Below are 16,281 nucleotides of genomic sequence, written 5' to 3' on the forward strand. Positions count from 1 at the left end.
GGCCCACTGGATCCAACGCGGCGGTCGCCGCAACCTGTCCAGAGTGTTCTGACTCTCTTCGGCGGCCCGCCGGACCCTTGCCGGCGGCCTGCCACAAAAAATGTGGCGCACGACAGTTGTGTTCAAACTTGATTTTCCGGATATCCTGAAGTCCGATCAGGGCGTTCGCCATGTCATTATTTTCTTCTTTGAAAGAGCTTCGCGTTGGTACCAAGATCATCTCAATCGGAGTTCTGTGGAGAAAGTTATGACCGTTCTACCAAAGTTGCATAAAGCTGTCAAGTGCAGAATTCTAGGCGGAAATTTAAAGAAGGAAAGAAGATATTACTTGTAAAGCCAAATCTTTTTCTTCTACTATGGGGCACGAAAATTCCATCTTTACTATTGCTTGGAAGAAACTTTTTACCAAATTTAAATCCTTTTCAAGCCTATATATACCCCATAACTTAATTCATAGAATTCACCCTTCCATAGCCCCCAAAAGGGGAGTCTTCATGGCTCCTCCCTCCATTCTCCAACCCTAATTCCTTCATCCATCATTCCATCACTACTTTAAGATTCATCCTTGGGTTTTGTTTTTTTATTTCATGTCTCGTACTTTAATTAATGTTTGAGTTCATCTTTCTATGGATTGCTAAACAATAGAATTTTGAGGTTTGATAGTATTTGACTTTTATGTAGTTCTTTTTATGTTTAAGGTTCAGAACTCGTTTCCACTTGATTTTTCTTGAACTTTTGTTTGACTAATTGGCCGTTACCTTGATTATTGTCAATCTTTGATCGGTGATAGCTTTGATTGGTTTATTTTATATGTTCATACAATAATTGTGACATGAATATTGATGCATGATAGGGAGAAATCGTGGTAAAACTTGAGTCGGATGAACGTAGAACTAATTAGAATAACTAAAGAGTTAGTGAAATCATTATCCTTGAAATTCCTCTATTTGCCTAATTCTATCTTCATTGCTTTTGTTGTTTTACTTTATTTATTTGCTTTATTTATTTTAAACCCAAAACTCTTGTTTCTCTAGATAGTATTTGACGCTTAGTACATGATAGTCAGTTGTAATTATATTCCCCGTGTTCGATATCTCGGTACTGACCTTTAGCTATATTAGATCTACCATGTATACTTGCAGGTATTTTTAGTGCTAATAAAAAGTGCATTATGGGGTTAAATTTTTTCAACTCTTCTGCATAATCCCTGAGTTTACCATATTGCTCAATCTCAGATTTCATAACTTTTTCTAAAGCATGCCTTCTTGCTCTCCAAAGCTTTGACCTACATGTCTTTGCTTTAAAGTCTACCTCTAGTTGATGGACCAATGACTTAGAAGAGAATTTGGGGTCTGCTCGTAGGTGTTCTTTGTAAGTTTCGCTCAACCATTTGTAAGTGATATATATCTGCAGAATCTCTAAAGCGCATTTGTGATTGTCCTTGAACTTCTTTATTTGAATTGTCTTCTCTTTCTTATTTGTAGATGCTCTGATCATCCATTCTTCACGGTTTAAACAATTAGAATTAACCCTATCATTTTCATCCCTCACAACCTTTACATTATACTCCCTCCGTCCCTAAAGAATATGCACTTTGGGTACGGCATGAGTTTTAATGCAAAATTGGTAAAGTAAGAGAGATGTAAAGAGAAAAAGTAATAAAAGTGTTGTTAGTGGGGAATGGTCTCACATCGTTAGAGAGAAAAATAGTTTCCAAAATTGGAAAGTGCATATTCTTATGGGACGGACTAAAAGGAAAAAGTGCATATTCTTGTGGGACGGATGAATACTTGTTAACAATGGCATATTGGCTAATAGTCTGCTTCAACACCTCCTTGTTTGTAAATAGCATCTCATGCTTGAACTTTGGGTCTTTCATATCCCACTTAGCATTGAATACATGTCATCTTGATCTTGCTTCCTCATCACTAGAATGAATACTTGTCATTGCATCAGACTCACTCCCTTCACCTTCATCTTCTACCCAGATCTCATCTTCTTTATCCATATTCTCATCAAACTCAAATTCATTAATCATCTCATCTCTGCCATCTCCATTCCTTTCATCCTCCCAAACATTAACATAAAAAGGAATGGTATCAACACCATCATTCAATTCATCAATATGAGTATCTACTAAGTCGAAATCACTGTCTTCAAATGTTAAAATACAATCAATCTCATCAAGATTGATATCAATATCAGAATCTGAACCCAAATCTACATCTATCTTATACCTATAAATAAATAAATAAAAACATAAAAATGTAAGCATATTGATTAACATATATATGCTCCTATTCAAACTCTTATATTTTTTAAGCAAATAATAACTGTACTTAAATCTGATTATTTTAAAGAATTTCAAGATCTGTTGAACTCAATGTAACTCAAAGTAGAAGTCTCTATCATGTCGTCCATATGGAGTGCATGCAATAATAAGATTTTTTTTAGAAAGGCTATGCAATTTACTAAAGCATAATTATTGATAAGGCTCGTTTCATGCATTGGTTTTGGATGATATTACGTGCTTTTTGGGAAGACACATATTGACCTTTTCATATAATTGTATCTCTAATTTGTCCTAGTGACCTTTTCATATCAATCATTAAATTCAATGGAATGTTATTGAGTCAATTTTAGATGCGCTTATTATATTAAGGCATCTTTATATAATCAGAGTCACTGATCAATTATGCCGTTCGCTAATTTTGAAAGGTAAAATTCCAAAGTTGACATGTTATAATAAGTTGACTATAACTTTCCATTATTATAAGTACTCCATTAAACATCGTGCTATCTCATGATCATATTCTCTCTATTTTTCTCTTGAGGTAATTATCTTATTTTTATTAATTACAATAATTTTTAGTTCTAGTCTTTTGTCTTAGTTGCTCCAAAATCTGTTTCGACCGTGCATTTGTGCAGCTACCGTTAATAATATCTAAAGGTTTTTTGAAAAATAACCTCAACTTTGATTTTATAGTGACTTTCTAATCTGAATTTATAATAATTAAATATACTTATTTCATTATTGAATTAACAGCTATTTACTGTACTTAAAAAGAAGATGGAGGAAACCAAATAGTCTACTAGTATTAGAGTTTGTTATATGGAGTACTGCGGATTAAATATGATTCCATTCTTAGATGGAACTATAGGAGAGGCTAATCAAACTCTAATAAAGTTTCATCTTAAAAGTAATTAGTGATAAGAGAACTAACTTACTAGATATTTAAGTTGATCTATGGAAACTTATGTATATTCTAATACGCCTCCTCATATGTGGATCCTTCATATATGTTTTATACTACTGTTCGGAATCGATAATTTGATGTATCACCGATAACCAAATTGAAAATTGATTAATTAAAACTGATAACAAATTCAAAATAAATTGATAATCGAATAACCGATAATCAAATATTTCAATTTTAGTTGGATCTCAATTATCAGTTTTGGGCAAATAATTTGTAGGTTATAACGTATAATCAACCGGTTAAACTGAATTAATCAATAAATAACCAAACTTCAAATTAAATTTTAACTTCTTAAACTATTTTAATACGAAAAGCCGTGGACTCTCATATCAAATCTTAGCCCAAAACTTCGAGAAATACACAACATGACTAATTTGGCAAAAGTATTTTATTGTAGTACTCCATTAATATACTCTTATCTTTCTAATTATAGTCGGTTCACGATGCTAAAAAATTCTACTCCGTGTTTATAATCGGTGTGAGATGCTAAAAGATATAAATAACTTTGGACTTATGTTTTTTCAATCAATTTTCAAATGGCGATATATATAGACTGAAGCAACTAAGATTTTTCAAATGGTGATATATAAAGACTGAAGCAACTAAGATTGCATCTGACCACAACTGGTAGGTCGTCCATTAACAAAGAGCCTACCCGACCCGATGTTTAATCTTTATGTGGAAGTGATGGATGTTAGGTGTTATCAAGTACCTGCGTAGAGTATAAGTGGGAGAGTTTGGGCTGTATTTTTATACTATCTTTGCCTCTTGAAAATAGAAATTATTTTTATTTTGGTTCGTCCATTTAAAACGGAAAATTTCTAAACTTTCTATTTTAAGAAGTGGGCCCACAATCAACTAACACTACTTCCATTACTTTTTGTCCTGACTCTTACCTTATCTGTGTTTCTCTTCTTATCTCTTACTTTACTAATTATGCAATAAAACTCGTGTTGTTTGAAAAGTTTCTACTTTCAAAGACGGAGATAGCATACTCGAAGCATGTTTTTGTTGGGATCGTCGATTGCACATTAATTTGATATTGTCTGCTTTGGGTGAAGCCAAGCCCGCATGTATTTGTTTTTGGGACACTCCAAAAGGTCTCAAACTAATTAAGCAGGGATAGCACTTATATACTAACTCAACTTCCCTCACTCATCTGATGTGAGATGAGTTTGTAACTCAACAAACCTCCCCTCAAACCGAGACCACATCGGGAACACCCAGTCGATACATCAAGACATTACGGGTCCGACTCGAATTTGAGTCATCCTGGCCCCACTTGAATATGGGTCATCCAGGCCCGACCCTAAGCCACCCCGGCTCCGACATCACTTGTTGGAATCGTCGACTGCACATTAGCTTGATATCCGCTTTGGATGGAGCATTCAGTATTAGTTATTTGCTACTTTGACTTGTTAATATGTGTGGGCTATCCGTCACCCTATATATTATGGCATGGTGATCGAAGAGTTGTATTGTTACTTTATGGAATAATATTTTGATTCGTCAGAATTAATATGGTCCTTTAAATATGTCGATATCAAGGATTTATTGTATAGAAATTTAGATTGTTCAAATGCACTTGTAGTACCAGCTTATCAAATATTTAGCACTCTTGATTAAAAGAAATTAATTAAATTGAGCTAGTTAATAAGCTCGATTGATCAATGGATATAAAACACATGAAATGAATTTTAAAAAACCACAAATCATGTAATTTAAATTTGAAATGATTATTCAATATTAAACATGATAATGACACTGGTTATTCCTTAAAACTCTAATTAAATTGGGGTTTAATTTAAATATTTGGATAAATTTGCACAATAAACCCAATTTATCCCAATAAAATCAAACCCCAAAATTCACTACATAATCCGTAGGACATTTTGAGAATTTGATTAGCAAAGCATGTCAATCTTGCCGTCGTCTCTCTCAATGCCGCAACCTCTGTCATCGGCAAAATCTCTCTCCGGCACCCCCATATGGGGCCATTCACTGTGCCTCGCCAACAAACTCTCACACCTCTCCCTCAAAACGACGCCGATTAGGATGGGCGGCGGGCCCCGAACCTACCCGGGAGGCGTCTCCAAGTGGCAGTGGAAACGGATGCAGGCCAAGAAAGCCAAGCAGCTGCTCAAAGCCCGTTTGGACCGTGAACGCCAGATTTACGAGATGAGGAAGCGGGCCGAGCTCAAGGCCGCCGTCTCCGAGCTCGAACGCCCCTGGGAGGCCGTCGAAAAGCCGCCCAATCTGTTCTCCGTCAGCGCCGATGACCAATTGAAGGTCCTCGCTGATAGGTTTCAGAAGCCCGGCGGCCTTGATTTGTGGTCTGAGAGGGACGGCCCGGAATTGTTCCGCCCCGATAATGACTTCCCCTCTTCCCGATTTTTCCCCAAAGGGGTTGTTCATAGCATTCAACCCTATCGAAAATCGGGTACGTCGGAGGAATTTGGGGGTTCCGGTTTGGAAGAAGATTTGGGGGCTATTGAAGATGGTATGAATAAAGGGGGAATGGAGCCGAGATTGAGAAGGTCGGATGGCGAAAATCGGAACATGAAGGGGAAATTAAGGAAGAAGGGAAATAGGAACATGGAAAGATTGAGTTTTGGAAATAATTCTAGAGAATTTAGGAGTAGCAATGATGTAAAGAAGGGTCAGAATGTGGAATTTGATATGAGTTTGCAAAATGATGGGAGCTATGGGTTTGAAGTTGGAGAGTTGAGGTAGGTATGATTGAGTTCAGGTATCCATGATTACCATTGTCTTCTTCCATTTAGTATATGTGCATATTGATTTTGATGCTCTGCAAATACCAGTGTTGAATTGTAAGTACATATTTGAATAGTTTGGACCATTGAGTTTCTTATACGAGTGATCATATTACTTGATAGTGGGGCTATGAGTCAACTTAATCAGTTCTTGTTACTCAATTCCATGTGTGAAAGAAGGCTGGTTTTATTTCAAATGTGATAACCTTGTGCATAGTGATAATCACTGATGGTTTTGTCATCAGCATGATGAATGCAACTGGTAATGCATATCAGTGGATCTAATTTTTTGGGACAGAAAATGGATGAACAAAGAATTAAGGGGACAGGAAAAGAAAACGAAAGTTAGGGGCACATTTACTTGAATTTAGATGATCCCAGTCTTGCTTATACCTTAACTTTCAAAGTTTGTTACTTGAACTTATCTTTATCTGTGTCTGTATGTTTTTCATATGAGCACTAGTCTCAATAGTTTAGAAGCTACATGAAGCTATATGTATTTGTTAAGTGATCATCATACTGTGTTTGTTTTGTTGGCAATCACTTTTTCATTCTTTAGCTTGTTTTGATATAGTACTGTGTTTCTGTCTTCTTGCTTCATTTCATCTGAATACACTCAAAATCATGGAAATTATATTTCATATCCAAACAGATGACAAAGCTATGAAAACATATTTGTATGCCATCTGCAAACCTTGAAAAATCTATGTAGCAACAACCATGGCATGTCTTCCTTGACCCCAACCTTGCTCTCGTCTCTATTAAACAAGATTTATTTCGTGGCTTCAACCAAGTCTTGCACCTTCTCCTCCAAACCCTTAGTGCGGGCGAGGGAGCATTACTCTCTTCCATGTTGTGGCAATGCATCCTTCAGTTTCTTGGTTTGCATACAAAAATCACAATCTCAAGTCAAAATTGCATCAAAAATCACTAATAGCTGCATTTTTTATCCAATTCAATCGATTATGGTTGCATTGGCGCAGCTGAAGTCTTGTGATTCTTTGTCATATCAAATCTTGTAAATTAGAATATGCTGTTGATTTTTAAGGAATATTTTATATAACTAAGTCATCAACCAAACATTAGCAATTGAGATAAAATCCAAATCCAAATCCAAACATGAGCAATGTTAATGGACCTCAGGAGAAGGGTTTTTTAAGTCTCTCTTCCATTTAATTTGGTTTTTTTCCATCATCGGTGCGGGTCGAGTCAGGGTTGTTGAAGGATCTACGCTGATAGTAGGTGCACGCTTACACGAGTTTTGCCTCAAACCATTTCCAATCTATAAACTAAGAATTGTCTTTAATCTCCAATCTATGATAATCAATAATGAATTCAATGGTATTTAAGACGAATTCATCATTTTTTCGCAGTAAATTCATCGCATAATAAATCATACTACAAAAGGGATTTTTAATAAGTAGTACTATAAACCTGCCCTGCATATACACAATACAAATTCTAGCCCACCAAAATTGTTAAAATAAATAAACCGCATTAAACTATATAACAATTTTCATGCAGCATCCACAAAACTGCTACTTTCATGGATTATACAGTTACCGTCAAGTCATAGGCGTGGCTGGTTGAATTTTACATACAAACGAGTGAAGAAATTTTTTTTATAGAACTAATAGCAGATGAAAAATAGAGAGGAGGAGAAATGGTCGAAATTATGAAGCAGAAGCAGCAGCCTCTTTGAGCAATAACTTAAGTGATGAGAAACCATACACTCACTACTACTCATCCAACAAAATCATGCATGATTTGTCCATCGATAATGTCTCTCCCAAACTGCCGAGTTTGCGTTGCGAACCCGCTCACCACGTAGCCCTCCCCATGCGAATCCAGCCCAAAACGACGCGCTGCATTCAACGGATACACATCTCCCAATCCTACGCTGTTTTGATGGAGCCCCAGAGTTAACGAAACACCACCACCCCCGCCTCCGCCACTTAATCCCACGCCCATATGATGCTGAGGATTATGCAGCAGATTATCGTACGCCATTTTCATCTGCTGCCCACCTGGAGCCTCGGTTGGGTCCTCCCGGCTGCGTTTCAAAGGGAAATCTCCACTTCTCTGGATCGAGGTAGATGCGTTTTCTCCCTCGATAGAGCAGCTCGTGGGGAGATGCTCGCTTACCTCTTCTCTCTGTGAGCCCTTTTGGCTCTGCCGTGTCTCCAACATGTGTATCTCCTCCACCATCGGCTTCCACAGCCGCACTCTTGCGTTTATAAACCAGTTCGAAACCTGGTGGGTCGAGCAACACGAGCATGTAATAATGATCTATTCAATATCATGATCAAGCAAGATAACCGACATTTACCTGGTTCCTCGAGAGGCCCGTCTGTTTCGCCAGCATTAGCTTGTCCGTGTCAGTCGGATAGCTGCAATAGTGCTTCGTCATCAGCAAGGGTAGTGAATTAGAGATGAAACTATATACTCCCTCCGTCCCACCTTAAGCGAAGCGCTTCCTTTTTGCGCACCCGTTTTGGAAAAAATAATATACTATGTATGAAATAGAGTAGTTAAAGTAGAGAAAATAAAAAGTAAGTGAGAGAATAGTGTAGGGAGTTTTCCCTACATTATTCTCTCCCTTATTTACATTCTTTTCACTTTAACCATTTTATATCATTTTTCCAAAAAATGTACTAAAATGAAGCACCTCGCTTATGGTGGGACGGAGGGTAGTATTCAGTTTACGGTAGAGAAAATACACTTACGGATGGAGAAAGTGTTCGAACAGCCAAGCACGGAGGACAGTGACAGCGCGCTCAGGGAGGCCTCGTTGAGGGCGCCAGATGGGTTGATCGACAAATCCAGCATGAAACGGTTTCTGGCCATACGACCCACCACGGCTTGAATTCTCGACATGCTGCGTTTCATCTCTGTCCACGTTGATCTTGCCGTGAGACTTGGATGTGAAGTGCAGCTGATCAGTGATAGCATTCTTCAAAGTTGTGAAATGTTTGGACATGGCCTTCAACGCCAGATTCGCAAAAGGGGCTGCGCCGCTCAGTCCAGCAACAGATTCGAACGCGGCTACAGCAGCCTGCATCTGCTGGTAATATTGCTTGTACCTCTTGTAAACCTACATGGAGTACAAATTTAAGAGATTTTGCAAAGTTCAAATCATTAAAGCTGTAACACTTGAATTTGGACATCATGGATCAAAGAGTTTATTAGAATGGCTGCCACAATATTTATAGGATTAGAGATTATGCAAACAAGAAAGTATGAAGTATAGAAATTAAGACCAGTAGATAATTAATGGTTTGTTCATTTAATTGATGACATAAACATTAAGTTTAGAGTTGGAATTTTCATCAACATGTTAATTTTGATATATAGGGGATGCTGGGTTGGACAAGAACAAGATGCTTACCAGTTTTGATAATTGATCAATAATAGGAAATGGTTTCATCAAAGACGACAAAAATTTAAAACAGAAACAATCAATTGGGAATACATTCCAGACTTTTCTCCATCCCATCAGAGAAAAATACTCCTACATGATTTTCCACTACAGTCTCGAATTTGATACTACTTGATAGTAATTATTTGCTTGAAATATGCACAAAACTAAGATTCCACATTAATTGGATATATATCTTGGTTGAGGATAAAACTCTATTTAATATCATTGCGCATTTAGTCCAATACAACAAAGGATCAGGAGCAATGATACCAAAACAAATTCCAAATTATTTGACTGGAAATTTTTCACAAACTAAATTTTGCAACTACATTCAACATGAGTATGAATTTAGCACCAGTTCCATCATAACCTCTTACATCAGTAACAAATATCTTGACTGCAATAATATAGTAGTAACAAATTTCCTAACTAATCGAGTAATGTTGTATTTTCGATAGGCTAAACGCTGAAGTGGATTAACATAGGTTGTATGCTGAGGTAATCTTTCTTTGCTCCATTATATAGTACCCCCTCTCTTTAGAAAAAACAATACATCTATTTTCTCTTATTTTTTAAACCATACTACTACTTTATTCTCTCTACATATTAAACATCATTTTTCTTTAAATTTAGTGTTCAAAAGAATGTGTCGCTTATGGCAGAACACGGAGGGGGCATCTTTTTACATTTATTTCACTATGAAGCATGACTAGCTAGCATTGTGAAGTTAGGCACATTATATTAGACAGAATCATATTCTTCCACTTGAATACAAAAAAGAAAGATAATAGGATTAGTAATAAAATACATTAGTATTAGGCATTGGCAGCCTAAAACACTAGATTTAGACAATAAATAATGAGTTTACAATGCAAGATGCAAAGCAAACCAAATTGGATGAGGCTGAGGTTGTCAAATCACTTTTTTCTCGTACCATTCCCTATTCCTACAAATATCACATTGTTTATACAAGAATCTAGATCTCAGCCACAGAAATATCCATTCTCTTCTCCCACACACAATCAAACTTAATTATTGATTATTGTATATGCTTTTGTGGCAATATTAATTTTGAGAAACAAAACCTCTTGCTTGCTACTACTCCACCTAGCACCAATCTAGTACTACTAGCCCTTCAATTCAAAGAATCTATGTATCTATGTTTACCACAGCACAGGAATTAAACAGTATGTGGAGATGAAGAGCAAAGAAATAGTGAGAATTTGAGTAGTATTACCTCATCAAGCATGGAGAGTAGGGTGGATTTGTTCCTATTGTGGTCGGCGGCGTTGAGTGAGTCAGTGAAGGAGTCGAATGGCGGAGGGTGGTCGGAATCAATTAGGCCAAGCTTGTCGGCATACAAGCCTCTCCCGACATCGCAAAGCTCCTCGAGCAGCTGCTGCGCCGGCTTCAAGAAGCGCGAGCCCTTGAGCACGGAGGCGTAGCCGGTGAAGGGCCCCAGCGGCACCGACACCGGCGCCGGAGGATTCAATTCGAGAGGGAGGTGCGAGGAGAGGGAGAGGGAGAGGGGATGGTCGAAAACGAGGCTGATGTCTTGAATAGCGGGATCGGCGTTGGCGTAGATGTGATGGTTGTTGAAGGTGTGGTTGTTGAAGATTAGAGATGGATCGTAGAGAGGGATTAAGGTGTCTACGCATCCCACTCTCAGCTTATCTCTTCTGCTTTGCTGTGGGACATGATATGCTTCAAATCCTTCAGCCATTCCTCTCTACACACAATCTCTCTTTTCTCTTCCTTCCTATACTGTATATATATGTAATAACAAAGACAAAGAGATGCAGGTGGAGAAAGTGTTTACTATTATTAAAGGGGAGAAAAAGAGAGTAACAGTGAAAGAGATGGGGTGATGATGAAATGAGAGGCTGCCACTGCCATCATATTAATCTTTCGACTCAGTATATACGATTCTCCTCTCTTTTTTTACTTTGTTTTCCCAATAAACTCTTTAATTTTAAGAAATGCTATTAAGACAAATTAGTGGAAAAAAGTAAATGGAATATAGGTCCACTAGTTTTAAATGAAATATGAGTGAAATGAGTTAGTGGAACGTGAGACCGTATTATATTCTATGGTAAAAGTGAATTAACAATCCAATTAGCGGACAGACTAAAGTGAAAAAATAGGACTCATATTCGCGCTTTAGTACAATTCAAGAAGTAAAATGTTTCATTTTTATTTTTATGATAGAAAAAGAGTAAATAAAAATAAATAAAATGGGGAAATTAAAAATGGGAGAGGGAGACCCCCCAACCGCGATAACTTTCTTTCTATTCTATCTCGTGGAGTAGCAGACAAAATCCATACAGTTCCGACGTTCAACAGTAGAGTACTATTCATGTGTGAGAGAGAGTGTGTGGGTGTATTTGTGTTTGAGACAGTGATGCGGAGTAGTATTAATCATGTAGGCATATGCCATGCCTTTTTTTCTCTTACACTGAAACGCGGTCGTAATTATTACGTAGAGATGTTTCACTACTATATCTAATCTATGTAATTTTTGTTCCATACTTTTATAAACTCCATTTCACTTTATTTTTTATTGTCATGGAAATGTAATCTAGGATGAAAATAGATTGTCTTCTAGTATATCGATTGTAAATTGTCATTCTTGATTAGATATTTAATGTAAAAAGTGGAACACTGGTAATGGATACGCAACAAGTTTTATTCCTTTCTATTGTATGAGTATCTATACCTATAATAATGAGTTAATAATTGTAACACGAGCACTTTTTTAATACTCCTTCTAGTGTATATAATTTGATTTGGAAGTAGAGCTGTAGAGGAATAAATGGGAGGAAAAGTCTTAGAGCTTGCAGGGTGTGTTTGTATTGAAAATTAAAATTTTAATACATGTCTAGGGATTTAACTTTATGAGTAACTAATCCCATTTTATGATATAAATCCTGAAGCGGATACGGTGACCAAATGATAAATACTAGTACTACATTCATAGAAAATTGTATAGTAATATGACAATATAAGGCTTGCATGAGAAAAAATTACCAAGATTTTTAAAGTATTGAATCCTACATACATCGTCAAATGTCACATAAATTGATAACATACTATCTTAGATTCCACTAAACAGATAAAGATTCAATATGAGCATCACTTTATTCACAGGGTCATTGCCATTAAACACAACCATTAAGCACTAAAGTTTTAGGCACTATACCATTTATCTACATTTTCTATTTTCTATTTTCTATTCTTAAATTCTTTGTTATTATAAATTTTAGTTAAGTTGGTCTACAAATAACCGAAATGCCACAATAAATTATAACAACAAAATTTATATGATTGATATAAAAAAAAATTACAGTAGGAAATCCACATGAATTCGGTAGTATCACCCGACCACCTAGATACGACTACCAAGCCATTGAAGCTTATATATGATAATGATTGTACTTTGGCTTAAGTCGTTTTGTATATAAGTGATTGAGAAATTGCAAACTTATTGGGAGAATTTGAAAAAATAAAATAGAGAATTAAAATTGAAAATTGTCGTAGAGAAAAAAAGGAGCAAAGATATGATAAATGAAGCGAAAAATTGGAGTAATAATATATGCGTTTAAAAATTTATAATGTTGAATTGAATACATGTGACGCCCTAAGATAGGCCCATGAAGAGTGTGCTGAGTTTGACGTTGTTAATGCTCTAATATGACGCCCCATAAAAATCACGTAAATTTGTAAAAAAAAATAAGTTATACTAGCACTTTATGTAATGAGAGTTCCAGACAATTTTTGCGTTTATTTGGTCAATATCATAAATTTTGAAATCACAATATAAAAATATAACTAAAATTTTATTTTTTTCACATTGTATCTCGCAGTAGTCAAAATAGAAATTCAATGATAAAATCAAATATAATATGACAATAAAACAATGTTTTGATAATATGATCAACTTTAAGTAACTATATTGACTTTTCTAAAATAACGTGGTTTTGTTGTCACATTATATTTAATTTTGTCATAACAATTTCAATTTTAAAAATTGTGACATTATGTGACAATTGTAAATCCTAGTATTACAATTCTATGTTCTACTTCTTGAAATAATGAAATTGAGTAAAAAAGTTAAGTACTAGTACTATGAATTTATGAGTATGGAAGTGGAGTAATTAAATACTAGCTTAATTGTAAAATGATTGATTTAGATTAGCGTAAGAATATAGAAGGTGGAAGCGCACGTGACGACAGAGTTAAAAAAATAAGGCTGAGTTTGGGCACCACCACACTCTATCCGCCAAACAGTTGCTTTTTTAGTGTATCACTTCTTACGATGTTTTATTAAAGAATGATATGATTGATTGAAATAAAAGCTTCTCAACCATCTGATTTTGTTGCCCCTCTAATTTAATCACTTATTTTATTCACTATCACTCATTATCTCTAATCCAATTATTGGTCTACTCAGCTGTGCCTGTATGTAGTTAATTGCGTAACACATCTAAACCACAAATGCATAAATCATTTTTAACATTGAATGGCGTCGGTAGTGTAAGTTTTATATGGCGAATTTAGTTGTGAAAATAATGTAATTTAGATTTTCTTTTAGAACTTTCTCCGTCCCCATAATAGATGGTATCAACTTGAGTGATGACATGAAATTCTAAGAGAGAATTTAGATTTTCTTTTAGAATTTAAATTTTATGTAATTTTCTCCATTCAAATATTCTTTTCCATACTACGGAGTATCAAATTAATGATAATTTTATAATAATTCTACAAAATTTTAATTGCATAAATTTCGACAAAAAAATGCACAAAAATATGATTTGCATATATTTATATCAACTTACAAAATAATGTTCTTCACTGCATTGCTAATATGTTCTAAATCAATGTACATAATGTCGAAAAGTTATAATTTATGTACGTTTTCGAATTCTCAACCAGTTGTATTTTAATGAAGTATGTTGCATGGTTTGTTGTACTACCTCCGTCTTAGCCTAAGCGAAACGTTTCATTTTTGGACCTGTATTTGGAAAAATGATGATAAGTAGTTAAAGTGTAGATAAAATTAAGTAATAGAGAAAATAATGTAGAAGAGAATCTCATATACATCAATTTATTTACAACTTATACCACTATGACACACCATTAAAACTAATTAAACACTGATAATAATGTGAGTCTCACTATCCACTAACACTACTATAATTACTTTTCTCCTCTTCTTTTTTACTTTACCAATTATGCATTAATTCTCGTATCATTTCAACATAATTTTATGGGACGGGAGAGTAGTAAAAGTTGTGTTTAGTGAATTAAATGAAGATAAAATAAAGTAGGAGAAATAATAAATAATAAAAAAAGAAATAATAAAAGAAAAGAAAAAATAAAATAAGTACATATAGGAAAATAATTCAAATAACTTGAACAAGGGAGTAAAACTTAATATGGGAGGGTCATTATGCAACCGTGATATTGATACCTTAATTAATATTAGTACGTTTTGTTGCCCCATCACATATAACTACATATCAAAAGAGTTTGGACAGAGAAAAATGTACAATGCACTTGTTATGGTAATGATGGGACTTCTTCATATTTCAATTTATTAGACTTGCAATTCATAATTTGATAGAGTAGTACATAGATTACTCACAATTCTATATCAACAACTACTTCTGCCCCGGAATAGAAAATTGCATGATTGCACATCCGGTAGCATGTTCAAAACAAACAATAGTATTTCTTTTGGGGCTACACAGTATTTTAAAAAATAGCCATAAATGATTTATTTTGTATGACGCGTTAATTTTTTCAGTCTAATGCAAGACTTGGTTGTACTAGATTGAATTTCATATGCTAAAGTTTATACTGATACTATAAACATGTAATCCAAATAATAATAGTACTAGTAAATTAATGTTTTCAAAAAAAGTAATGATAAACAACCAAATTTTGTACAACTAAAATAAGGTTATACTATGCATCTTGACATTAGAAACTCAAATCATAACTTAATTATTAGTTTCTTCTTTTGCAAAGACAAGTTACTGTTGTAACATTTATCTGTTTTCGAGATAAGCTTGCAATTAAGGAATTACTAATTGGCAATGCACGTGATCAGCCGGAGACTAACGCAATTGTAATATCACATCACTTATTTATTAACATGGACCTACATTATGTAAATGCAATTAAATATCCTAGTTGGAGTAGCTCACTAATTCATTCAAATTGATACCGTGTTTATTTTTCTGGTATGGTATACTAGTACACTTTGTATAGGATAAACTGTTTTAATTAAAATTCGAATAATAGTCATTAATTCCACTAAATCACTAAGTCATCGTTTCAGTTTATACTCTTTAGTCGCTGCGATGTGACATCCTAACCACATTAGCCGCCATTTTATTTTTATTTTAGTGGTATTTCAAATGTGACATGATCTTACCCTTACCTTGTGTATTAATTACAGTATTTTCTATGATTGGTCATGCATTTCTTAATAAAATTATCATTAGCTCATTAAATATGAGTAGTTTTTAATTTTAATGTCCAAAAGAAACATTTCAGTTATCGTTGAAACAAAAGGCAATTTTAACAAAAATACAGAATCCAACATACAAATAAATATGCAAAACTTTAATAATATCTGAGGCAATTTAGATTCATAACATCATTTTTAAGTAATGTAAGATAAGAATAGAAAATATGGCCCTACGAACTAGAAATTCTTAAATTGTGTTAAATTAAAGCAAAAGGGTATACATATAGACGAATTTGGTAAATATTTAATTATTTACTGAATAGATAATTAATTAATTATCTAAAATGTTAG

At 34.7% G+C, this 16,281-nt stretch overlaps 2 protein-coding genes across 2 annotated transcripts; one reads left to right on the forward strand and one right to left on the reverse strand.

Annotated features, from left to right (window-relative positions):
* The first annotated feature begins 5,126 nt into the window (after positions 1-5,126).
* On the forward strand, positions 5,127-6,156 carry LOC125218659 (DEAD-box ATP-dependent RNA helicase 48). The gene has a single exon (XM_048120375.1). It carries the CDS (start codon positions 5,175-5,177, stop codon positions 5,991-5,993), a length of 819 nt encoding a protein of 272 aa, XP_047976332.1. The 5' UTR covers positions 5,127-5,174; the 3' UTR covers positions 5,994-6,156.
* Positions 6,157-7,512: 1,356 nt separating this feature from the next.
* LOC125224398 (BEL1-like homeodomain protein 9) lies at positions 7,513-11,319 on the reverse strand. Its single transcript, XM_048127794.1, has 4 exons — positions 10,693-11,319; positions 8,761-9,128; positions 8,364-8,424; positions 7,513-8,287 (listed from the first exon to the last, which is right to left on the reverse strand). The coding sequence occupies exons 1-4, from the start codon at positions 11,176-11,178 to the stop codon at positions 7,778-7,780; spliced, it is 1,425 nt and encodes a 474-aa protein (XP_047983751.1). The 5' UTR covers positions 11,179-11,319; the 3' UTR covers positions 7,513-7,777.
* Positions 11,320-16,281: the final 4,962 nt, after the last annotated feature.

This window comes from Salvia hispanica, chromosome 4, assembly GCF_023119035.1.
Source record: "Salvia hispanica cultivar TCC Black 2014 chromosome 4, UniMelb_Shisp_WGS_1.0, whole genome shotgun sequence".
NCBI lineage: Eukaryota > Viridiplantae > Streptophyta > Magnoliopsida > Lamiales > Lamiaceae > Salvia > Salvia hispanica.

Bases quoted from the DNA above. Each gene is read 5' to 3' on its own strand.
- LOC125218659 (XM_048120375.1), top strand. From the start codon at position 5,175: ATGTCAATCTTGCCGTCGTCTCTCTCAATGCCGCAACCTCTGTCATCG.
- LOC125224398 (XM_048127794.1), bottom strand. From the start codon at position 11,178: ATGGCTGAAGGATTTGAAGCATATCATGTCCCACAGCAAAGCAGAAGA. The intron at 8,425-8,760 runs GTAAGTGTATTT...GCACTATTGCAG, and splicing joins TTCGAACACTTTCTCCATCC to CTATCCGACTGACACGGACA. The intron at 8,288-8,363 runs GTAAATGTCGGT...TCGACCCACCAG, and splicing joins CGGGCCTCTCGAGGAACCAG to GTTTCGAACTGGTTTATAAA.